Genomic DNA, 25,266 nt, shown 5'->3' on the forward strand with positions numbered 1-25,266 from the left:
TGTTATCTGATAAGATTGCTCTACAGAAAACATTCCCTAACCCAAAATCTCAAAAGCAAGGAAATGAAAAGTTAAGGGCATCCAAAAGCCAATAATCTCGCCTCCATCCAGAGACCCACACTTCACTACTAGCACAACCACAACACTACAGACAACATGCCACAACCTTAACTTTACCCCACTAGGAATACTAGCCTTCCAGTTCCCCCATATGTAGGGGTGAAGTCTGGCCTGACTGAAATCAATGGCAGAACTACAACAGACTTTCAGTGACGCCAAGATTTCACCTTCGGTATTTAGCAACACCACACATATTTTGTAGCCTGTTAGTGTTCAGAATAATAATACCTTATAAAAGAGTAAGCAAAGTCTGACTTCAGCCCTAAAATTTTTATTATTGGGTTTCTCTAAACTTATCAAGCTTAATTATATGATTGCTTGGGATCAGGGTACCTGGAAGGCACTCAGGGGGCTAGAGGAGAGACCGATTTGGAGCTGAGCCAAGAAAATTTCTCTCTTCATTAATCCTTTTGCAGTTCAGTACAAAATCCTATACAGGACTTCTTATACTAGATAAAGAAAGCTTACTGCAGTTCTGGCTCTCTAGCAGATGTTGAAGGCTGTTAAGATATCTGTTATGTCAGCAGTATATGAGGGGATTGAGGGAAGATTAAAGGGGCACTGTCAATCTGAAACCTAGTTATTTAAAACAAAAGAAAAAGAGTTAAATGTTTTTTTCAGGTATTAGCCTGCCCTCATGCCAATTTTGGTGGGTTTTAATCACATTTTCCTTTTTCTAAAAGTGTTTTTTTCTCCCCCATGTTGCTGTGCGAAAGACTCACACAAACAAGATGGGGAAATGACTCACTGACTATAGAGGGGGAAAAAAGACAATGCACAAAGGGACTGATCCAAAGCCCACTGAAGTCAATGGGGACTGCTTTTATTCACTTTAACAGGCTTTGGATCAAGGCCAAAGTGAATGAACTGAGGGAATGGAAAAGAAAAAGAGATTTCTCCCTTTAAATCGCTTTCAGTTCCAGTGATTTTTAATTATTATTTAAATAGATTTTCTACAATCCCCGTGGTTGGGGAAAGCTATGAAACAAGCACTCATGGCAAAGTATAAAAAACTTGTTTTGGTACACAGGTTCATGCAGTTTTAACTGAGACGAACAGCAGATTTTGCAAATGTGGTACACTGTTCAAGGTGAAAAAATAAGGCACGTGGCATGTGAGGAAGGAGAGGCTGTAGAGAGAGATGTTTTGGAGTGGGCTAGGGAAGAGTGTATGTGAAGGTTTTAGCAGCTGGAAGAGGAGAGAGAAAAGGGTGCCCACTCCTTTCCTGCCACTCTTCCTCCTGTCCCTGCACTGCAATCAGCAATGGGTTTGTTGTAAGCCAACAGCTAATAGGATATATGGCAGCAATTCAAAATGTCAGTCTAGGTTTGATGTCTCCTTTTACTCAATCACCTGTGAATACTCAGCGAGCCTCACACCCATCACTCTTCCCTAGTTCTCTTACTTGAATCACCACGTGCCACCTCTATTGTGTAAACTGTGCTGACGACATTTCTTTCAGAATAACCTTTGGATGTCCTTGACTGGGAAGAGAAACTGAATGAGTTAGTGCCCTTAAGTGCTATGTTCAGATTTCTAAGGGAAGTCTGTACCAAGGGGAACAGGCCTACTGAGTTACCACACTTGCATACATAAATGGCTATTTAAATGCCTCATGAGCCATTTTGGACACACAAACACTGAAACAGAACACTGGATCCAAACTCCCTCAGACTTTAGAGAAACTTGGATCAGGATCAGCTTCACAGCTCAGATGTGACACTCCCAATTAATGATGCCTTTTGATGATAATGATTCAGTGACACTATCACAAATGTAAACTATTACCAAAGAATGACAGCCATTACTGCAGGTTACTTCAGAAACAATTATAAAATGTTTTTAAAAAGAGAGAAACAATCTATACCGTGAAACTAATGTAACTTCTTATGAGGAGGATATTTTAAAAAACAAACCCCAAACTAGTTCAGCAATCACTGGTTCACAACTGACCCAATGGTCGCACTAGTGTAATTTCTTTGGTAAATTTCCCTTAGTGTAGACTTGGCCAATAGACTAAAAAAGATATGAGAACATCCAACAGTTGATGTATGAACTAAAGCTTTATTGCTGTCTTTTACTTTGATTTCTAGTACATTTTTTAAAACTACATGATTCAAGCAAACCCCCATTGTATTCCTCTGTGAACATTCCCTCCCCCCTGAGAAAAACCAAATTCCCCACTTTATGGAGTTGTGGAAAAATGAGTTTTATGTAATCTTAAAGAATAACTCCTGCTGCTTCCTGGGAATCCTTTACAAATCTTTCTATTTCAGAACAAAACAATAAAAGCAAAAGGCTCCTATCAATTACTTAAAGGAAAGTACTTAAAGGAAAAATTAATTAACTGGACCAATTGCAGGCTCCTAATGGCCCTCCCAAATTGCCAGTGTATCAGTGTATTCAATGATGCTGCTGCCTTTTAAATAAAGAGTTTATGTATAGACCCCTATAGCCTCGTCCTGCATTCCTTATACAGAAAGACACCCACTAAAGCCCAATGAGAATTCTGCCAACGTCAGAAACGAAAGATCATGCCTTGTATGACCATAAAGAATGTGTAGTCTTCTACTATACATTGAAAATACATATGAAAAATCATGATTTAAAATGTTTCTTAGAATTGTGAGTAGAGTCTCAACTTTCAGCTTTAGTTTGTTGGCTAGTTTAAGTTGATTTTGCTTACTTGTCATGGAAGGAATGTTTCAATGAATGACTTTCCCCCCACCATCTGCATGGAATAAGAGAGAAGAATCCTTCCATGGCACTGTCCCTCCCTGCTAGCTCCCCATAGAAGCCTCTCTACTATGGTACTATGCAGAAGAGGCTTGGCAGGGTTTTAGAGATGAGGCCAAGTGACCATGTGCCTTCTGCAGTACCCTGGCAGGGAGTTAGTCCAGTAGTGAGCTGTATTAATTCACCCTCAGTCCCTTTTATGGCTGGTACTGGGGTGCAGCATAGGGCCTAGCCAGCGGCAGCATAGCTCTTACTGCAGCCATGTTCTGAGGGGGAGGGGGAACTGGCACAATTAATAGCCATCCATTCACGTATCTCCTACCTTCAGAAAATTGGGTGATCCTTTCTCCAGGACTAGGAAGGTTGGGAGATCTTGTCCTTTTCTAAAATCCCACTCATTAGAGATTATATTGGCAGGAAATTCTGCAAGGAAAGCAGTTTTTCTGCTCCTCTGGCTCCCTTTCCTACAAGTCTTTCCATACAGGTGGATGATCTGGGGCTCGACATCCAATTCTGCCCTTTGATGTACTGGTGCTAGCTCCCACTGACTGGTGAGAGTTTGGGCTCATCTGTCAGAGGAATTAATTGAGCCCTTCATGTTTTTGTTGGGCTTTCCTACCATCTGATCCCACCCTATATCACAGTGCAACATTTTAAAAGCAAATAAAAAGTTTTACCGTACAAGATCCAACGGCTGGTATTTATACCACACTCCCCACGAGGCCCAGCACTCATAAAGCAGATGTCTGTGGTTTTCTGCTCCATGGGTTCTTATGGAATTTTTACTTCGGTAGCTTCCCTGAAATACAGGTTTAAACATTTAGCAAAAAATAATAGTTGCTAAAAAATCTCTGGATCTAGAGGTGTGTTTAAGTTGGAAAGTTTATACAAAAATGCTTGCATGAAAACAAAAAGACAAATTTAGCATTGGCTTGGCTGAATTAGTTTGTCTTTGAGGTTAATTTTTCTAAGACCTGTCTTTGGTAACTGGCATTGTTCAGATCAGGGGTTGCAAATACATGTCAGGTCGTCATGACCACCCTATCCTTCCATACTGGTAAATGGGAGGGGGTTGCCAGGGTAGTCCTGATATGGAAAAAGGAGTTGCAGCATGCAAAAGGTGGAGAACAACTGGTTCACACCATTAAATCTTCATTCAAAGGAGGTGCATGCTCAGCGGACGAAGTGTGTTTGATGGTTAGAACATAAGGTTTGGTATGTCTACACTGAAACGAGAGGTGTGATTGCATCTCAGGTGGGTATAGATTTAAGTTACCATGGGTATGCCTACCCAAGCTGCAATCAGACTTCTAACTGTTGTGTATACATACCCTAAGACTGGGAATTGGGAATCTTGAGTTCTATTACACGTATTGTGCCAATAATTCAATAATGTGAGTTTGGTCATATCAATATTTCTGTGCCTCAGTTTATGCCACACTTACTCAGGCTGATGTTGTCATGCATAATCAAATAACCATTTTCAAAGTGGTACTAATTGCAGCCCTCACAGAGGCTGCTCACTTGACGAGATATTTGTTCAACATGATACTGATGCTGAAACTATTTCAAGCGAGGAGGATAGCAAGGATGTAAAAATACGGAAGAAAGTAAAGGATTCTTATTTTTGCTCTCTGTTTAAAAGGCTATTTTAGTGTCCTATGCACAACTGGAAGGCGCTCAGATGCCTGGTGATGTGGGCAGTATAAGAGCCAATATAGAATAGATTATGTTTTGCATAATTCTGTTTTAATAGATTTTATTAGCTCAAAAGGAGAAGATCTCAAGCTTTCAAATAAACAATTTTGGACTTCAATATACACTATATCAGCAGTTGTCAAAGTGTGATACATGAAACCAGTAGTATTGCCTGTTGGACTCAAAGGAGCCAGCTGGTGACATGACATTGGTTCTTCTTCGTTTCTAGCTGCTAACCAGCATTAAAAGGAGTTAAAAGCACATTAAATACTCTCTTAATGTTGCTTTTCTAGCCCAAACAATTGCTATAGTTGCCACAGGGATAGCCAGTGGGAGCTGTGATTGCAAGTGAAGGAGTGGGAATGATCTGTGTGATTGCAAATGGGAGGGATGTGATGCCTCCAGACACCCTCTCTATTTGGATGTCTTCAACACCGTGAACATGTTTGAGAACTCCTGTAACACATGAATTGTTACTATCACATTATTAATAGCCACCAGTGGAGGATAGTGAGTGAGTTTGAAGCACAAGAATTTTCAGGAAGAGCCATCAACAATTCCTAGTGAGTTGGATTAAATGAAAAAAAAAAAGCAGAGAAAATGCTCACACCATCTGTGTAAATAAGGAGTAACTCTCCACTGAAGCCAAAGGGGATACAACAGTGTAAAATCAGAGTAAGAGGAGACTTAGGCCTAGTGCCATTGGTATTAAAGTTGAATTAACAGCCAACAAGAAATGTTAGAAAAGTACCTCATGAAGAGGAAATGCAGCTTCATAGGAGCCATTAGTAAGCAATCGATTCAGACCTAAAAGCCAAAAGTAGTAATTTAATTACAAGCAGGGCTAGAATAACTGTAAAATGAGGAGGGCAAAACACATTTTCATGATGAAACTGCTCAATGAAGTTCAGTGAAAGGTACAAGAAAATTATTTCTTTCATAGGTTTGTTACACTATTGTGGAGCTCAAGGAAAGGCTGAAGATGACATTCAGATATTTGCCAAAGTACTTTACCATATTATTCACAATATACAATTTGTTATGCTTTAAATTTAAAGATTTGAGGACCAAAGTCACTGCAATGAATGGAGCTATGCCAGACTTTGACCCGATGCATTTTGGTCTAATATTCATATATTAAAGCCTGTGTGAGGGTATATTTCGAAACTTCATTTAGGTCAGACGCCGCATTTCTTGGCAGCCTTCAGATTTCAGAGAAAAACCTTTGAATTTTTGTATCATAGTGTAACAAAACAGCTGAAAGCCTTAATCTCCATATGAAAATAACGTCATTACATATATTTTACTGAATGATCTGAGAGCTGCTGAACTGATGGCCTGGAGACTGAAATTATCCACTGACAGAAGAGGCACAAGGACAGAGAGTAGCAATGTGAGGCCCACCAACACACCTCAACTCTGACCCATAGGACCACTAGCAGGGGTGAAAGGATAGTTCATTCTCCCTGTCCACTAAGGATTTGGCCCCTCAGCTAAGACGGACAAGGAAAGTACTTCGTGTCAGCTGTGCTGTAGATAGCTGTTCAGTGGCCTTTCAGTACATCTCCAAGTGAACAGTCCATCAGACAGTGCAGCATTCACTAGTAACCTTGGCGATATTCAAACCAGGGACCTAGAGGCAAAAGACTCCATATTCTATTCTTAATCAGCTGAGGAAATCTTATAACCTAAGAGATACACCAATGAGAAGCATTAATTTGTCATAAATATCATTTTTGCTTGTACCATTAGTCTCTGCTTTGGCCCATATCTTGGTCCCTGGTGTGTCTACTGTGTGAAGCCCACCAAAGCTGTTTAGCCTGACTAGGATCCCTCAGTCCAAAGGCCTACACAGAAGATATTCTGATACTGCAGTGGTGGGGGCCATATCCCTACATGGATGGACAGATAGATACTTGGATCTTGAGACACATAGGAGGACACAACTGCAGGCCCCCAACTTTTCTCATTGCTCAGGGGTGGAATCTGTGACTTCAGTCAGGATGCTGAGGCTGGCATCAGGGAGGAACCAAGCACCTATGGTGCTTCCCTAATTCTGGGAGCTGGGGGGAAAAGGTTCCTCCCTGGGTTGTTGACAGCTGGGAAGACTAAATGGGTTCTGCTACCCCAACAAGGTTCCCCCAGCTGACAATTCAGACATGAAGCTGTCAGCCAGGAGCAGTGCAAGGGCCCACTACAATGAAGAACATTCTTCCTTGTGGCAAACAGAGAAGATGAGGCAGATACAGCTCTCCAGCAAACCCACACCCACGTCAAGACACCATTTGTGCAGAGGAAATCTGCGGAGAACTCAATCTTGGTCTCCCTCTCCCTCCATGGAAAGGAAGCAGGGGGCTGCAGTAACCTCCATGACCTCTGTGTGCGAAGAGAGAGGAACAGGGATTCATGCAGGATTGCTGGAGGCTGAAACACAGGGCTGCAACCCTCTAAGGGCCTCCACACTTTGATCCAAGGAGAACTGCAAATTCTCCTTTTGCAATGGGCTAGTTTAGTGTCATCAGTCGATACCTTGTATGTCTCTAGTTTATCTTATATCAGCCTTTCCTACTGCACTGGGACAGTCTTCTGAGGTGTCAGCCATATCGTTTCATGGAAAAGAAGCCTGACATTCCATTGCCTTGTCTTCAAAATGACTGGGCATACCAATAAAAAGCTACTGCCTTGGAGATGTGTAAGCTATATACCAAGTGAGAAGATTTAAAAAAATACAACACTGGCCTATAAGGAGCAAGCCCAGGCTTTATTGATTTTTACACCAAATTAAAAAGCACCTTGTTGAGCACTTACCAATTTTGTTTTTTCCTTCTTCATACTTCACTCTTTGTAAAATATGATGTACTATTCTACTTCTTGTAGCATTGTTGAAGAAAGTGTCTTTGTTGTGTATGATGAAGCTAAATAAAAAACACAAACAAGATTGTTCCATGAATAAATGGTGTAATATTTAAAGTAAATATGAAGTTCCATTAATTTTTACAGCACACCAAGGCTCTACAGTGTATGAGCAAAGAACAGGGAATACGAAAAAAGGAACCTGACACTAGTATGATTCAGCACAATAGGAAATCTCTGCTCCGCAGGGATGTTGTAAGCCAGGACTAAAGAGGAGAAGTTTTCAGAAGACCTTGCTACTTAGTCATTCACTTTCATAAGCATTATATTTAAATAATGTTTAAAAACTGCATCATCCATGCACAAAATTTACAAAGAACTGAGATTTAAAAGTGCTGCTCTAAAACACACAGATCAAATTTCCATTTCGGACATTATACGGAGTTTCATCATTAGGATTCATATGGAAACATCCATTCTACCAAAAACCAATCCTGTTAACCACATGAATATTGAAAATGAAATAATACATTACAAATGTTGTATATTATAAAGTCAAAACATTATGACAGTTCGATACAGGAAGCCAAAATGGGCCAGAAAATTAACTTTCAGGAGCTAACCATGAAATTATGTAGTTTCAAATTCAACAGCATGGTTAGATTAGTAATGAATCAAGAAAATAAAATGAAAGATCAACTGCAAATTGCATTATGTTTAGATTGGTTGGCATATCACATAACATATATATTTCTTAATCACATTTCACACACATATTTGGGGAGAGTATGATGTTTTAATATATTACCAAGATCACTAGAAAACTGTAGGTAGTATCGCACATGTTTTGTTATTTGGCTTTGAGGCACCAGTTAAGCTCACCACCAAGAGGGAGTGCATTTGGACACTAACTCAGAGGGTGTGTGTGTTCTCTTGAGGAAAATAAGTCTTAGGGCCAAATATTTAAAAAAAAATAGTTAGGCACCTAAAGATACACAAAGGTGCTGTAACAGAGTCAGACTAGATGGCTACCGGAGAGTGCTAGAAGACCAATATATCAGCCCCAGGCTCAGCAAGTCCCTTTTTTCCCCTGGTTGCTGAGCAGGGGTTACTCCAGGTTAATTAAAACACCTGGAGCCAATCAAGGCCCCACCCAAGACTTGTTGAAAGCCTCTCCTCCAGAGAAAGGGTGTGGTTGGAGTTGTTTGTGAGAGTGAGGCAAGTTACCAAAGAATGTGTGAGCAGGCAAGATGCTGTCAGAAATCAGGAGAGTTTAGGAGAAGGAGCAGAACACTGGCAGAAGAGAATCCTTCAGGTACAAAGACTGGGGAAAGGAAAAGCTTTGCTCAAACAGGGCAAAGGACCATTCCCAGGCCTGGAGGCCTAAGGGATAAGACCCTACCAGAAGGGGAAGACAGAACTGGACATTTGGTTCGGCACTACCACGCCCAGTGGTGCTGTGAGAGATCAAGAGCCTCCCCTGGCAAGGAGGCCAGGAAGGGACCGAGCAGGGTCCAGACATTAAGTCTAGGGGCACGGGGAAGTAACCCAGGGAAGCTAGCAGCTTTCCTGAAGCCACAGTGCAAGGCTGCTACTTGTAGGGTCTTTGGGTTGGGGCCTGGAGTTGTGGGTGGGACTGGGCCCGCACCACTGGCTATTCACTGGAGGGGCAAGAGCCCCAGCGAAGAGGCAAGGGCCTCTGAGAACCAGAGACAGGACTGGGACCAAGCAAGGAGCAGACATCTTAGGAAGACTGTCTTTAAAGGGTGGAAGAACACTAAGGGGTGAAGCAGTTCCCTGAACTACCTCTAGAAGGAAGCGCTGGACCCACCGAGGTAGAGGAAGAGTTTTGTCACAACTGGTGTCAGGGGAGGGATTTGTCAGTGCAGCAGACTAAGCAAACACACACACACAAAAGAGGGGCGCATGTGTGGTTTCTTTTGTCCCGTTCACCATAATGGATGATGTGGTGAGGGCACTAGTATAGGCCATGGCAGCCCAACAAGAGGCCACAAGGGCCCAGGTGACTGCCTCGCAGGAATCAATGTGGGTGCAACAAGAGAGTAATCAATTGCTAATGAGTCAGGTGGCCCAGGACCAAGCCCTCCTGCAGGAGGTGATGGACCAGGTAAAGACCCTGACCACCACAGCCCATAGGTCTGATGGAACGTGAGCCTGGAGGGCCACCAGCTACCTACCAAAGATGACTGCGGAAGATGATGTGGAGGCATACCTTCTGATTTTTGAGAGGACTGCAGTGCATGAGGCCTGACCCCAGGACAAGTAGGCCAGCATTCTCACCTTTTTTCTGTGTGGGGAAGCCCAGAAGGCTTACCATGACATGTCCACTGAGGCTGCAGCCGACTACCCACAGTTGAAAGCAGAGATCCTGGCCCGATCAGGAGTAACAGTGGCCGTGAGAGCCTGGAGGTACCAAGAAAACAAGCCCCTGTGGTCCCAATTGTTTGACCTCACCCACCTTGCACAGAAGTGGCTGCAACCAGGGGTCCATAGATCCTGGAGGTCCTGGTCGTCGACCGACACATGAAGGAACTACCGCCAGACCTCCATGCATGGGTAGGCCAGAACGACCCCTCCTCCTATGATGAGGTAGCCATGCTGGTAGAGAGACAACTGGCGGCCAGGGGGCTCTCCCAACCCCCCAGGGAAGACTCACTCTGAGTCAAGCCATCAGCCTCAATCCCCACAGTTTGAACAACTGAGAATCTGGGAAAGATTAGGGAAAAGAAGAAAGAACCCAAGAGCCATCCAGAGGCTGCAAAGGAATAGAGTGACGTAGGCAGAGCGGACTACAGAGTCAGACCCCTTAACCCAAGGAATAGAGGGCTGCTTAGGGCCACATACTGGTGCTGTGTGCAGGGAGTTAGGCCATATAGCAACCCAGTGCCCTAACGCCGAGGAGCCCAGGCAATGTAATTTAGGAAGCTGGGCAGACCCCTGCACCCTGATCCACCTTGCAGGGGGTCGCAATGACCCCACATAAATATGAGGCCAGTGAAGCTGAATGGGGCGGAAACCATGGCACTTGTGGACTCTGGGAGTGCTATTACACTAGTCTCAGGGAAGTTAGTCAAGCGGAGTCAGTTGATGCATGCAAATGCACAGGGGTAACCTGTGTCCATGGGGCTGTTAGCTATTACCCCACCATTCCGGTAGAAATCAGGGTTCAGGAAAATGTCACCAAAGTCACTGCCAGGGTAGTCCCTAAGATCCTCAGAGGAAGGGATTTCCCGGGGTTTGGAAGCCTACTCCCGCTGAAGACAAGCGGGATCCTGAAAAGCATGAATCCTCCTCAGTGGAAAGTAACCCCCCAATGTTCTCTGAGATAGCTCAGGATCTGTTCCCCATTCCTGGGAAGGCCAGAAAGACCAAGCAGTAAAGGAGCCGCTAAAGCTTTAGGTACCCAGATTCTGACCCAGGGCCAGAAGGCTGCCCTTGTAGACAGACAGACACGAGCAGCACATAGGGGGACTGCCCAGGGAGAAGAAAGACCTGGGGTTGGTCCAAGATCCAACCCCACCGAATGAGGTGGGGTGGAGACTGAGACAGGCCCACTGAGCTCAGACAGCTCAGTCCTGTAAGGGAGTGTTTCGGGTGAGACCAGGAAGAGGACTTGAGGTATGAGAATGCCAGGAGGGAAGTTGTGGAAATAGATGGGGTGCCTGTAGGAGGGAAAGTCTGGGGATCGGGGCCCTACTTCATAATCGAGGGATCTATTATACTGGGTCGCACAGATACAAGGACAGGAGGTGCAGCAGCTCCTGGTGCCACAAAAGCATCAGAGGACAGTGTGGAGCCTAGCCCATAGTCACTTTTTGGGGGGACATATCTAGGAGTAAAAAAAACCCTGGCTCGGGTCCTATGGAGGCTCTTCTGGCTGGGAGTACACAAGGAGGTCCAGCGCTATTGTGCCTCTTGCCCTGAGTGCCAGCTACACAGCCCCCATCCACACTTACAGGCTCCTCTGGTTCTTCTGCCAATTACTGAGGTCCCATTTGGCAGATAGCTATGGACCTGGTGGGGCCCCTGGAGAAGACAGCCCGAGGCCATCAACACATACTTGTCCTGGACTATGCTACCCGATATCTGGAGGCTCTTCCCCTATGGAGCACAGCCTCTAACACCATAGCAACAGAGCTAGTAAAGACCTTTCCCAGAGTAGGGCTACCTAAGGAGATCCTGACAGATCAAGAGATCCCCTTCAGGTCAAAGCTAATAAAGGACCTATGTGCCTTGCTTCACATACAGGCCCTGCAGATTTCTGTCTACCACCCACAGGCTGATGGCCTGGTGGAGAGGTTCAACAGGACCCTCAAGGCAATGATAAGAAAAGTAATGAGTTGGGACGGGAAAGACTGGGATACCCTGTTGCCTTACCTCATGTTTGCCATCTAGGAGGTTCCTCAGGCCTCCACAAGGTTTTCCCCCTTCGAGTTGTTATATGGGTGACATCCCCGGAACATATTAGACATCACCAGGGAGATGAAGGAAGAACCAAACCCGGGAAAAAACTTAATTGACCACATACTGCAGATGAGAGACCGAATAGCCCGAGTCACTCCCATTGTACAAGAACACTTGGAGAAGACACAGGAAGCCCAGCAGACCTACTATAATCGCTGAGCTAAGGTTTGACCGTTCCAGCCTGGAGATTGAGTAATGGTACTGGTACCCACAGCCAAGAGCAAACTCTTGGCTCAATGGCCGGGGCCTTATGAAGTAGTCGAACCCATGGGAGAAGTAAATTACATAGTGCAACAGCTGGGTTGCTGGAAACAAGAGCAGATCTACCATGTTAACCTCCTGAAGCCTTGGCAGGCCTGAGAGGCATGTGTAGTCACCCTAGAGAGTCTGCCTCAGGAAAATCACCCACATGAGCAGGTGAAGATATCCCCCGACCTAACGCCGGACCAAAAAGCCAAGGTGACCGAGATGGTCAATCAAAATCGAGATGTGTTCTCAACAAAGCCCGGCCGAACAACAGAGGCCTGTCATCAGTACTTCTGTTTTTGCAGTGCTGATTGGAACCATTAAACATAAATAATCAAATTTTTCGATCCTCAGTAAAACTTCACGGTAAGTTTGTATAAATTTGGGGTAAATGTTTGGGTCACTTCTCATTTTAACCAAACTGATTAGCTCATTCTTGATATAAAAATATATTTAAAAATTAAACATTATTTGTACAGTGTGCTGGACACTTATAGACATACATGGAGCCAAGGTCTCTGTCCCCCAGAGCTTATATCCATTAGCCTGGTCCTACAACCGTTACTGCTGGGTGTAGTCCTTACTCATGTGCAGACTCCAGCTGATATTAGTGAGATTACCCAGATGAGCAAACATTCCAGGTTCAGTCCTTAATTAAAGCCCATTTTTGAAAATGTCACACAGCTGAAATATATTGTTCTTGAATTTGTTACATTATAAGGCACAAAAGAAGGTTAATTGCTTTGAAATGAAACTGGTAGCTTTCTTACTTAGGCTCAGAACTAGAGATATCAAACTATCTTGCCATGGCTAACAAGGCAGAATAACAGGCAATAAAGCCAAATGTCATCTAAAGAATGGTCTCAAATGAATGCAAAGGGAACTAGGAACAACCCAGCCAACCAATTCCTTTTGATACATTTTCTGTTTTGGGAATTTACCAGGTTGTAAACTTCCACTGGTGCAAATATGAGAGTGTTCAACTCTCAGTCAACGGAAGTTCCGTTCATGTGCCTGGGGCCAGGTTTTGGTCCTTTTTACTTTGATTTATTTTTAAGCTTATTTGAGGAAACAAAGGACTGGATATTTTCTATTAACCATGAGGCAAACAACTTAAACACTCCAGGACCTGGTTACTGAGCTAAAGCGCTTGCATTTACCAGCTGTTCTTTGGCAGGGCACCCTGTGCATTAGGTGTCCAAGTCAAGCACCTGATGCCAACAAAAATGGAATCTAAACACATTCGATTAGTAGTTAAAGACCAGCAGCTCTAGCCAGACGGCCTGAACCTAAGAGATGCTGAACATCTGCAACTTCCATTAAAGGCAATGGAAGTTGCAGACACTTAGCTCTTAGGCTGAGAGCTAGTAATCACTGTAACTAAGGAAGGTGTATATTAAGGGGGCAAGCTTTTCCTTTTTATGGGGAAAGGGCTTTCCCTCCTTTGTCTATGAAAATATACCCCCAATTAACTAGTTACTCGCAGTTATTTTTGAGATGGCGCAATAGCAACCCTTACTATCATCATCAGCAACATAGTCTTGCAAGTATAAAGTGAGAATCCCAGCATAAAGCACATTTTGCTATTTTGAATTGCTTATTCATTTCCATTTTGTGCAAAGTATGAAATATCAGAGGTCTTATATATTTATCAAAAATAAAATATTCCCTTTGACAACTTGTGGGTGGAATGGGGTTGGTGGTTTTTGGACATGGGTACTAAGATGGCCCCCCAATGGGCAAACCTCTTCAAGGGCCTCTTCGAGGATGAATTTCTGGAAAAATGTACCATGAAACCAATGATATACCTGAGATACATTGATGATATTTTCATCTTCCGGACAGACTACCTATACTCCTTCATAGATTTCCAACACAACTTCAACAACCACCACCCCTTCCATCATACTCTCTCTAAAAAACTCCCACACCAGCATCAATTTCCTGGACACCATGATCAGCTTCAACAATAAATCCCTACAAACAACTATATACAAGAAACCCAGAGATCATGACACTTTCCTTTACAGATCCAGCAGCCACCCCAGACACACCAAGAAATCTGTTATCTACAGCCAGACACTCAGATATCACAGAAGTTGCTCTGAGAGAAAGTCCATGATACACAGCTAAACACACTTAAAACCACCTCAGTAAATAAGGACACTCCAACAGAGAAGTAGATTGCATCATGGAATGGGCCACCCAGATACCACGGGAGAATCTGCTTCAGTACAGAAAAAAATCCCCTCTCTGACTGTACATCCCTAGTTGTCACTGCCACTTCACACTGGAACCCATATGTATCATCAAACAGTTACAATCCATATTTGATGGGGACCACATCTTGAGAGAAATCTTTCCCAACCTCCCGTTTCTGACCTTCAGACAAACTCATCATCAGGAACAAGTGCCCCAGAGACCAGGACACACCAGTTCAAAAGTGTCATCAGACTCTGCCAGAACAACAGATGGAAAACCTGCAGACATATCTCCAGTGCTATGATGATCAACCCCATTCCTCAACACGCCTTTCAAGACCTTGGGTCCTATACATGCCTAACACATGTTGTACATCAAGTGTATCAAATGCCCCAACGAAAACAATGTGAGTGAAACCAGACAGTCACAATGCTTTTGAATAAACTTGCAAAGAAAAATGATAAAAGACAAAAATACTGCATCACCTGTGGGAGAACACTTTTCACAACACGATCATGCTGTATCAGAAGTCTCAGTCCCCAAAATAAAGCTGCACAACACCTTCAAAAGATGAGCCTGGGAATTTAAGTTCATAACTCTTCTAGACACTGAAAAACATGGACTTAACAGAGACACTGGTGTTATGGCTCATTACAACAATTTGTAACATATCTCATGGCATGCTAATCCTGAATTACCCACTTCATTATAAGTGGTCTCCTACAGCATGTGTAAACCCCTTATGCTTAACAATCTGTCCCAATTTGTATTTAGCTTAGACAATCTGGTTACCTTCCCCTAGGCTGACCAGATAGCAAGTGTGAAAAATCGGGATGGGAGGGGAGGAGTGGGCAGGTAACAGGCACCTATATAAGACAAAGCCCCAAATATTGGGATTGTCCCTATAAAACCAGGATATCTGGTCACCCTACATTCCCCAGACCTGAAAAAGAGCTCTGTGAAGCTCAAAAGCTTGTCTCTTCCACTAACAGAAGTTAGTCCAATAAAAGATATTACCTCATCTGCCTTGTCCCTCTCATATTTTAGGACCAACACAGCTACAACACACTGCAAAAAACTACAAGTTTTTAATCTATCCAGATATTGTCCCAGCATATTGTCCTCAGCCTGAGGTGTTACGATTGCACATGGGACTATTTTCCATTTACTATTTTTAATGTTTTATCCAATTATAGGGTAGGTAAATCTCTAATGAAAAGTAGAATTTTTTCCACATTTTAATTTGAAAGAAAAGAAAAGGAAAAAACGAATCCTGACACACAGCATGCAATCTCTGTGCAATTAAGAGCATTTTCCTAACTAGGATGTAGAGAGTTGGAAATTCACAGCTCATTATTTATAGTTCCTATTCCCAGCTGAATAGCAGCAGCTCACTTCACAAAATAACTAAAATGTAGTGTAATAATAATGGATTGCTACGATCTCTGAAGGAAAAATTATTTCAGATTTTGAATAGTGAACATTCCCATAGCGGATAGTCTTCAGAAAAATTATTACCTGAACAAAAGGACCCTTTATCAACCATAGCCACGGGAGGACAGGGACACCTAGTGGCCAGATTATTTTCAATCATTTTCATCCCGGACTTCTAAAAAAGTGCTAACTTTACTTGAATAGAGCACTTTCCCTCCAGTACAGAGATGCCTCCCTCCCCATTATTGCTTCTTGGAAAGGAGAGGAAGTTTGGATGCTTTCTGTGCTGGCAGTTTTAGGATGCATGCAGTGAGATATGCCTTCAGAATAAAATCTTAGGCTATGCTGCAGAAATTGTAGCCACACTTTAAAATCTTGAGATCTGCTGTTTTCTCCTATCCCTGTTGTCAGGTTTTTGCAGATTTAATTGTATGTATTTCAGTAAGACCTTTAAAGCCTCTCTCATATGTACCATCCCAGAAATAATTCCTCCTCTCCCAGCCTGACCCTTTAATCTGGCTGTCAAGGAAGATGGTGCTGTGATGACCTGAAGGGGAAAAGGCCTTCCTTACAATCTGATAAAATCTTAGCATATGTGTATTTTAAGAATTTTTCTCCCCAAACCAAACAAAATATTGTGACAGACTGGAAATATCTTATGATATACTGAACAAACCTTATGAAATAATAATAAGGTAACTCAATAAAGTTAAAGTTTATTAAATTAGGGTTAACAGTTTTTGGAATACATTGTATTAAAATGCAATTGTGTACGTGTTGTTGGGGCATTGTATGTACCTTCTCAAGTAGGGAGAGATGATTCTAATAAACTTCTTCCATTATTAACCCTTTGAAGCCAGCCCCTGGGGAGAAATGCATATACTACTAGTTCAGACTGGATTCTCCAGAGACCACCAGACAAAGAAAATACTTTGACTAAAAGTCTGGGATTTAACCTGCCTCATGGACTTCTTCCTGTTCCATCAAATAGACAGGACCCCTGATCCACAGAGGGTCCCAGTCCTTAGGGAAGATTGGGAGGACTTGGCCTACTGAGGCCTCATAAGACTGGGTGCTTGTTCTGAGCTGTAGCTCTGAAGAACTTGCAACTACTAGTCTGCCCCTAGGGTTGGGAATTAGAAGATTCCACTTGCCAGATCCCATGTGAGAGCTGGGATGAACTCTGGTAAATTTATTAATATGTGTGTAGGTTTTTTTAAATTGTTTTTAATGTTTTCTCCTTAATGCTTTGTACCTTAAGAATAAAGTAGGCTTGCTTAGAAAGAACTGTGTGGTAACTTATATCTCTAGCAATTACACGGTTATCTGTCTTTGACGAGAAAGCAATCAGATGACCTAGGGCAATCTATCTGTGCTGAAAATTATATTGCAAAGGCAAGGAATCTGTCCAGCATGAGAATGCCCCAAACGGAAAGGAGAGACACGCATGTCTCCACTCCAGAGAGGCAACAGCTAGGGAGCTGGAATCCAAATGTGGGTGCCCTTGCTGTACCATTGAGGAAAAATACCAGGTGCCATTGACCTGAACTGTGACAGAAATTATCTGTCCATCCATTCATGCATTCCTAAAGTGCCTTTCACTTGGTGAAACCATCACCAATGAAGACTATGTCCACGCCAAGTCTGAAGCGTCAAACTTTAGCTATATTTGTGCTGCAGACCTGGATAGGAAAAGTATAACTAGAATTTCAAAAATAGGAAAATGTTTGTTTGTTTCTCCACCCTTACCGAACTCAAAAACAGCCAAAAGGAACTTTCAGGTAGAAATCAAGCATGAAAAGTTTCAGCTCAAAAAGGTTAATATTTGAGAAAGTTATAAGCATATAAAATCAGGCTGATGAGATAACTGTTCTACCACTTTAACTACAGTGAGTGTAAGCAATGAACACTATAATTAAGCAAAATTCTTATTTCAAAATGCAATTTTTGTATTTATTTTTTCAAAGCCAGGATTTATAAGTGTTTTGCTATATTGCCATCTGATGTTGATTCAGTGATTCATAGGGCCAGATTTGTGCAGTGACACTGATTTACACCAGTGGAGAATAAGCCCATTTATTTTAAGGATGGAAGGACTATTATGATCATCTGATCTGATCTCCTGCATTACAAAGATCATAAAACCTCCCCTAGTAATTCCTGTATTGAGAATAGGGATGTAAAAGGTTAACCGTTTAAATGTTTTAAACAGTAATCAGCTGTTTAAACATTTTAAACAGCTGATTACCGTTTAAACTGGGGGGGAGGGGAGCGGCTGCTGGGCTGGCTCCTTGCCAGCGAGAGCAGCTGGGCAGCTCTTGCTGGCGGGAAAGCATGGAACCCAGCGGGGAGCCCAGTGCCGGGGGGAGGGGGGAAGGTAGCCGCAGCTTGGCTCCGCGCCTCTTGCTGGCGGCGAAGCGCGGAGTCGGGAGAGCCAGCTGCAGCTGGGCTCGGCTCCCTGCAAGCAGGGGGGAGAAGGCATGGAGCCCAGTGCTGGGAGGGGTAGTACAAATTTTTGTACAAATACTTCAGCAAATTTGCTTGAGTTGACTCAACTAGATCCCAGTGTGAAAATTCATCACACATGCCTTAGCACTGAAAAACAATAAGCTAAGTTACCATAACATTTCTAAGATGATAGCTTTCTATTCCCAGGTCCCCAATATTTCAATAAATGTGCATATCTCTGTTCCTAAAATGGTTCCTGCGGAAGCCTGAGGACCTGCCGGGTTTGAAAAAATGCATGTTAAATTCACTTTAACGTGTAACTTTAAAAAAAACAAACTGATGACAGATTTAATGGTGAAAGCCTGATAAACATTGACAGCTGAAGCTCTGCCAATCTGATATGGAAGTGTATGTTTATCAGCATGCCACATAATATTGTAGTTGAATGTTAATTCAGATTTGGTCTGCTTTCTATGACAGGCCATTGCTAACTTCAGAACATATCATTATCAATGTTGTATATATTGAAGATTTACTATGAAGAACTAAGCAAGAGACTACTACACATAGTAGTATTAAGAGGTGAAAGAGAAATCATTAATATTCTTACTGACCAATCCCTGATGCCTCATGAATGATTTTTTCTAGGTGAAATTTATACTGAACATTAATTAAAAAAAAAAAAAACAGTAAAAAATTCCTGATTCTGTTCTCACAATGGCATAAACAGGAGTAACGCTCTTGAAGTCATTGGAGTTACACATAGTGCTTAAAGTGGTCTGAAAAAAGCATGTGTGAGAAGATGTTTATCATCCTCAAATCTGCCAGTCCTCCTGACCAGCAATTAATTCTGTCCCTTCATTCCCAAATCAATCATTTCCCTATATCCATTTTGCACCTCCCTCCTCCACAGTACATATTTATGGAGTCATAGATTCCAAGGCCAGAAGGGACCATTGTGATCATCTAGTCTGACTTTCTCTATAACACAGGCCATAGAACTTTCTCCACATATTTCCCAGAGCAGATCTTTTAGAAAAACATCCAATCTCAATTTAAACATTGTCAGTGATGGAGAATCCACCATGACCATTGGTAAATTGTTCCAGTATACTACATAATTCATTTAAGGAGTCATCTGACTCAAGCAAAATAAAAGTAAAAAAGTGGTTTATGGATAAAATACACCAACAATTGTAGTTCGAGTGCTCAAACTTGAAATTTTGTAAATAACTTTTGGATTGGGTTTGCTGTGAAAGATGGGTAATGATCCACATAATTTAAAAGTGAACTGACATGCTTTTTTTTTAAAGCTAGATATTCTAAATACAGAACATATCTCTACTAAAAGAACATAAATTAATTCATTTTACAAGGGAACGGTACATCTTTTTAACTGAAGATATGAGTTCAGGGTTTCATGTCTCTCCTGCAGCAGCTGATGACATCAATGACTTCAGTGTCAAGAGCTACTATTACATTCCCTTCACTGTTTACACTGCTTTAGGTGTTAATTATGTCATCAGCTTTAGAACTGACATCACAGATTCTGGAACTCAGGTCTTGGCAGATAAGTAAACCAGCCAAAAATAAACAAAGTAATATGTTTATCTCTTGGGCACCACCAATGAGCTCCCTGCCTCAGAAAATGTACAGTTTAGGTGCCACACACAAGACCTAGCAGGTGAATGAAATACACCTGGGATAGCTGGGATGGGTTACAAGGATGACACAGCAATAAAAAAGGGTTTAACGGAACAGCAGAAGTCTTAGTTAGGCAACTGATGAGCTAAGACTTCCTCTTTTCTGCTAAACTCTGTTTTATTGTTGCCTCCCTCTCCCAGCCCATTTGTCTGTTTTGCCCTTCTGTTGCATGCTTACATTCTGACTGACACCTGGAACGCAAGCTCTCTGGGGCAGGGACTGTCTTCTTTGCATTTACAGTTCCTGGCAAATCCTAGGTTCTACCATAATGATACCTGGAGAAGCCTCAGCGCTATGCTAAACAAAATGCTTCCTAGCTTGTAAGCCAGCTAGCACTGGGAGAGCTCCCAGTAATGAGTGCCAGCCCATATGCACAACATCAGTGAATGCTCCTTAAGGTAGAAAGGGGAGGTTTCAAAATACTAAGTCTGGAATCTGACACATTCTTTTTTTACCCAGCGTATCAATTTCGCCTATCCACTTTCACTTATCTCCAGCCTCCAGTGCATCCAACCAGTGCTGCAAGAGGCTCCAACATATTGTCAAACATGCTTAGACAACATGTCAGCAGTGTAAACACAGAGAAGTGCCTTGCTAGATCATGGGATGGAGATTCTAGAAGTGTTGGCCAGTGGATAGCTATATATGTGTAAGCTAAGTAAGGGTTTGACTACCTGGGGAGATTTACTGGCATAATTATACCAGTATAATTATAGCCGTCTGGTTATACCAGTAAAACTCTCCATGCGAACACTTATTCTGGTATAATTATTCCAATAAATCTCCCCATGTAGACTAGACCTAAATCCAGGAAAATCTCCAAATACACCATATTGTGAGAAGCACTTTCTAGTATTACACTATGTGATTTTTAATCTGAAAGCATCTCTTACTCTATTGTATACACACTTCCTTGACTTTTAATCTACACAACTAAAATACTTCCTTTCAGCTTTACACTTCCAATTAGTCAACACTTGTTTTCTACAGCCATTGAGAAAATTATTTAAAAGCACCTAAAAAAACCCTGTTCACCTACATGGCATGAAATTCCCAGAACAATTAAAAAGCCAACACACATTTCACCAACAGAATATTTAATAGCAACTCATCCAATTTCAAAAAGTTCTTAATGAGGGAGAATCGACTGGAACAGCAAAGTGGATAGGACATGGGGGAATACAAGAATCATGTCAGGCACAGCAAGCACAGCAGAGAGGAGAGCAGGCTGGTGCAGTATTTTACTAGTAACAACATAAAAAAAGCATTAAATAAAGAGCAAGAGGAAAAACAAAGTCTGGTCTACTGGGAAAAAGCTTCAAAGTGCACAAAGATATAAATGAGGTGCTAAGCAACAATAAGCATGTTAATGAACCTAAAACAGTATTTCATAAAATGCATAAATTAGGAACTCAAACATGAGTCAGGCGCTGTCAGGGAAGAAAGAATGTTCTTGCCTATTCTCCAGATCCAGTCTCTCTCTGGCCTCCTACAAAACTTTCTTGTGGGCCCTGAATTCAAACAAAGTTACTACTAATGTGAAAACTACTTCTAAGGGTCCATATTTCCTGTTTTCATTCTTGTTGGAATTCTACTGGCGCACTCCACGTATTCCTCATCTTTAAGGACATGGAGCAATGCCAACTTTTTGCCCAGGTATCTCAAGAGTTGGGGTCTGACTGTGGGCATTGTTTTATGAGGTAGAGATTTGGTGGAGAAAGTCCTGCTTGTTGATTCCTGTTAGGAGTGGACTTTTACTCAAGTTTGCTTGGGGGCTTGCTGCGGCTTTTGTTTTTTGTTGTATTACTATTTTAAATCACGCAAAAGGTGTTCAGTGTAGCAGATGGATCTATTTTATACATTGATATAAATCTTATTAATTAATTAATTAAAGTATAGTCACAGTGAAGTGTTTAGCAAAGAAAACCAGGGCAGGCTTCTCTCTGTCACAGGAACCCCTAGAATCAGATACTACAGGCTCCTAGTCCTTGAGCTGATTTTAGCTTCCTCTGCATTACAGAGTTACTTTTTTGTTAGCATCTTGGTCTGTATTGCCTATTCTTTGTAGTTTTTTTCACCAGTTCCTGGATCTTGTACTCCATACTGCAAGTACTGGAGTTGTCCATGAAGGACTCCCCTATCCCTCATAATTTGCTTTAGTCACTATTATTTAAAGCATGATTCTACTTTGAAAAGTGACTGTATAAATATGGCACAGTATGATTGTCAGTTATCTCTATATTAAATCCACTATGTTTAGAAACGTAAAAAGGTTTATTTGTTTTTTCTATCAGCCCTGAAAATTCAGCCTGGCATCTGAAAATCAACCTGGGTTCTTTCCTTCTTGTACATCTTTCTATTGGCCAAGCTATTCCCCAAGATGCACCTGTGCAATACTGTGACTTTCCAGGCATTTGCACAGGTAGAACTGATTGGCCCTGAAACTGAAATTTAGCAAACAATTCTATTGATGGTGCATAATAAAAACAAACATACAAAGAAAACTCAGCTCTCTTCCAGAGCTGTGTTTGCTCTGCAATGATAACAGCAATAAAAGCAGTACAAATTTATTTTGGTCACTGATGTAAGCAGATCTGACTTAGAGTATGTACAGGGCATAGATCTGCTGTGTAAGAAGGTGCCATATTCTACATGGTCACTTTTCAGAGCACAGCTGCACCTTACTTAATGCCAAATAAAAGGTAAACAAAAGAAAAAATGTGTTGTGTTTCCTATACAGGCTCAGTTACTATAGTCTCTAACAGATATATTTCTGGCACTCTCTGAATAGGCATAGAAAATAAGGATACATTCTAGTGTTCCTCAGGACCCAGCTGACAGCACTGGAACTGTATTTTTCATACGGGTAAGCCTAAATATCCATGTTTATGTTTTTCATGGGGTGTTTTTGCCATGGAGAACTATTTGCAGAGTCAAAACCATATACAATCTTGTGTAAAAATCCAAATTAAAAAATGTAGCAACCTCCATCAAAAGTTTATCATTAAATAGAAGATCATGGGCCAGTTTTACAAGCATATTTACATGCCTGCAGATAGGTGCCTAGAGGAATCGACAAACGTGTCTAAGTGAGTAGTGTGCCTAACTCCTATGGACTTTCAATGGGCGTTAGATGCTTGGTAGGATTTACAAAAGCACCTGTCTGCATCTTTAGGCACCTAAATACCTTTGTAAATCTGGCCCAAGATGTTATTGTGGGAACTGTCATGAATAGTCAGTTACCTACTTAGGGACCTGACTGAAAGCCACTGAAATCAAAGGGAATCTTTCCATTGATTTCCATGGACTTTGGATTGGACGTGTAATACTCAAGACTCGTCTACTAAATGTTCATGACAAACTGGGGTATAAGTCTACCCTGCACTAGCTTGCATGCACTAAGTGTCCATGCAAACCCTGCAGCCATCCACTACCAGTTCCCCAGTGCACTCACAGGGCTCAGGCTAAGCGGCTGTTTAATCGTGGTGAAGACCTTCTAGCTCAGGCTGCAGCCTGAGCTCTGGGACCCTCTCACCTCACAAGGTGCTAGAATCTGGGCTCCAGCCCGAGCCTGGAAGTCTTCACTGCAATTAAACAGCTCCACAGCCCAACTCTCACCAGCCCAAGTCAGCTGGCAGGGGGCAGCCGCAGGTGTCTAATTACAGGGTAGACATACCCTTAGTGAGCAGTAACAGGGTCTACAGGGACACTTAAAGGGCTGGTTTACACTTACCTGGAAATTCGGTGGCAGTCGATGGGAGTTATGCAAACTACGCAGAGTAGTTTGCGTAACTCACGTCGACTGCTTCTGCGCACTGTTTACACTGCACTGAGCTGACGTTCCCGTCGGCTCAGTGCTACGCTACTTGAGGGGGTGGACTTACTCAGTTGACTTCCTGATAGATTGAGCGGGTCTCACTGACCACTCAATCGATCCAGAAAGATCGATCTGGTGGCGGCGAATTTGCCGCCGTCAGTATAAACGTAGCCTTAGCGTGTTACCTAGCATTAATGCAGGATAGATTTACAGCCAAGTTTGCCACAAACTAAGGGCTCATTTAGACAAGCGTGCCAAAATCTAGATCTACTTCTTGCTATTTCAGTGGTCTGTATGGACCCTCCTGATATGGTGAGAAACTATACGGCTCTATTACTTAGCATACATACTGAGCATTGAGTTTTTCAGGATTAATATGGAAGAAGTATAGTGTTGCCTTGTATTTAAACTAGATCATAAAATACTCACTGATGGATCCTTTGCTGGCTGAAAGGGGCAGTATAGCAGTCATTCTCCTCAAGGTCTGGCAGTGTCTCCTTGTCCAATCTCATAGGCTTTCTAGGTAACCATCCTCGAAACCTGCTGATTTGTCTCTCGATCCTGCAGTACACAAAAGGGAAAAATCAAATGAGACCGAGAACAAGCAGTGCCTGCTTACCCATTACATTATAATCAACCAAAGAGATTTTAGTTACAAACCTGCACACATAACTAAGGAGACTTAATATTTACAGTTGCAAAGAAGCCAAATATGACATTTTTGAGCCGAAGTGCGCTATCTGACCTGTACTCAGATTATGAATAACCAGAATTTGGTGGCGTAGCATCTTCTTATTTGTGTCCTAAGAAAACAGCAGCACTTAGGGTACATGATGCTGCAAATCTCAGCAAAGCCCAATAAGCTCATTGCAACTCTCTAAGCTTTCATTTACGGGGTTTTTCAGAAAGCTTAATTTATATGTGGGAATTAATTGACACACTACACTAAGAACAAGTAAACATTAGCATTGCAGACACCATGACAGAAAGCTTTGGCAGCAGAACCCCAGGAAAATAAAAAACCTTCATAACTATCTACCACCCACTCAAACATCACATGGGGGTTATCAAAATAAACCATTTAATTAATTTGTTTCAACTGCAACGTCTTGAGGTACTACACACTTTATCAAATCGTGCTACTCACAGCATATGGTTTGAGAGCTGACAGCCAGTTCTCGCATTTAATAATCTCAAGTCAGCAGGTGAAAACAAATGGAGGCCAAGCAGGTAAAGAAGGGCAGGTTTATTTGCAGGGCACTCGTGCAAAGATACACACTGAGAGTAAGGGAAGGTGAAGAATAACAGATGATTGGGGTGACGTCCTAAATCAAAACCAACTCCAAATAAAAATGCTAGAGAGAAAACACATAATACAGATATTAAATTTGCTTTGCAAAACATGTTTTGCTCTCTCAAGAGCACTTAACACTTTAGCATCTGCACTATTACTTCCTGTGTGTGCAAGACATGAACCCCAAACCTACAAAGACTTACCCACATGCCAAGCTTTAGGCATGTGA

General features: G+C 42.2%; 1 protein-coding gene across 1 annotated transcript in view; it reads right to left on the reverse strand.

Annotated features, from left to right (window-relative positions):
- Nucleotides 1-25,266, reverse strand: part of ANO4 (anoctamin 4) — a 340,774-nt gene that overhangs the window by 71,179 nt on the left and 244,329 nt on the right. Inside the window, exons 11-14 of the mRNA XM_067559089.1 lie at nt 24,173-24,304; nt 7,363-7,469; nt 5,306-5,361; nt 3,534-3,655 (exon numbers count right to left, since the gene is read on the reverse strand). Of these exons, the coding sequence (XP_067415190.1) occupies nt 3,534-3,655; nt 5,306-5,361; nt 7,363-7,469; nt 24,173-24,304 (417 nt within the window). The remainder of the gene's footprint in view (nt 1-3,533; nt 3,656-5,305; nt 5,362-7,362; nt 7,470-24,172; nt 24,305-25,266) is intronic.

This window comes from Emydura macquarii, unplaced genomic scaffold (genome assembly GCF_026122565.2).
Source record: "Emydura macquarii macquarii isolate MOO-44397 ecotype Brisbane River unplaced genomic scaffold, CSIRO-AGI_Emac_v2 contig_2205, whole genome shotgun sequence".
In the NCBI taxonomy this organism is placed as follows: domain Eukaryota; kingdom Metazoa; phylum Chordata; order Testudines; family Chelidae; genus Emydura; species Emydura macquarii.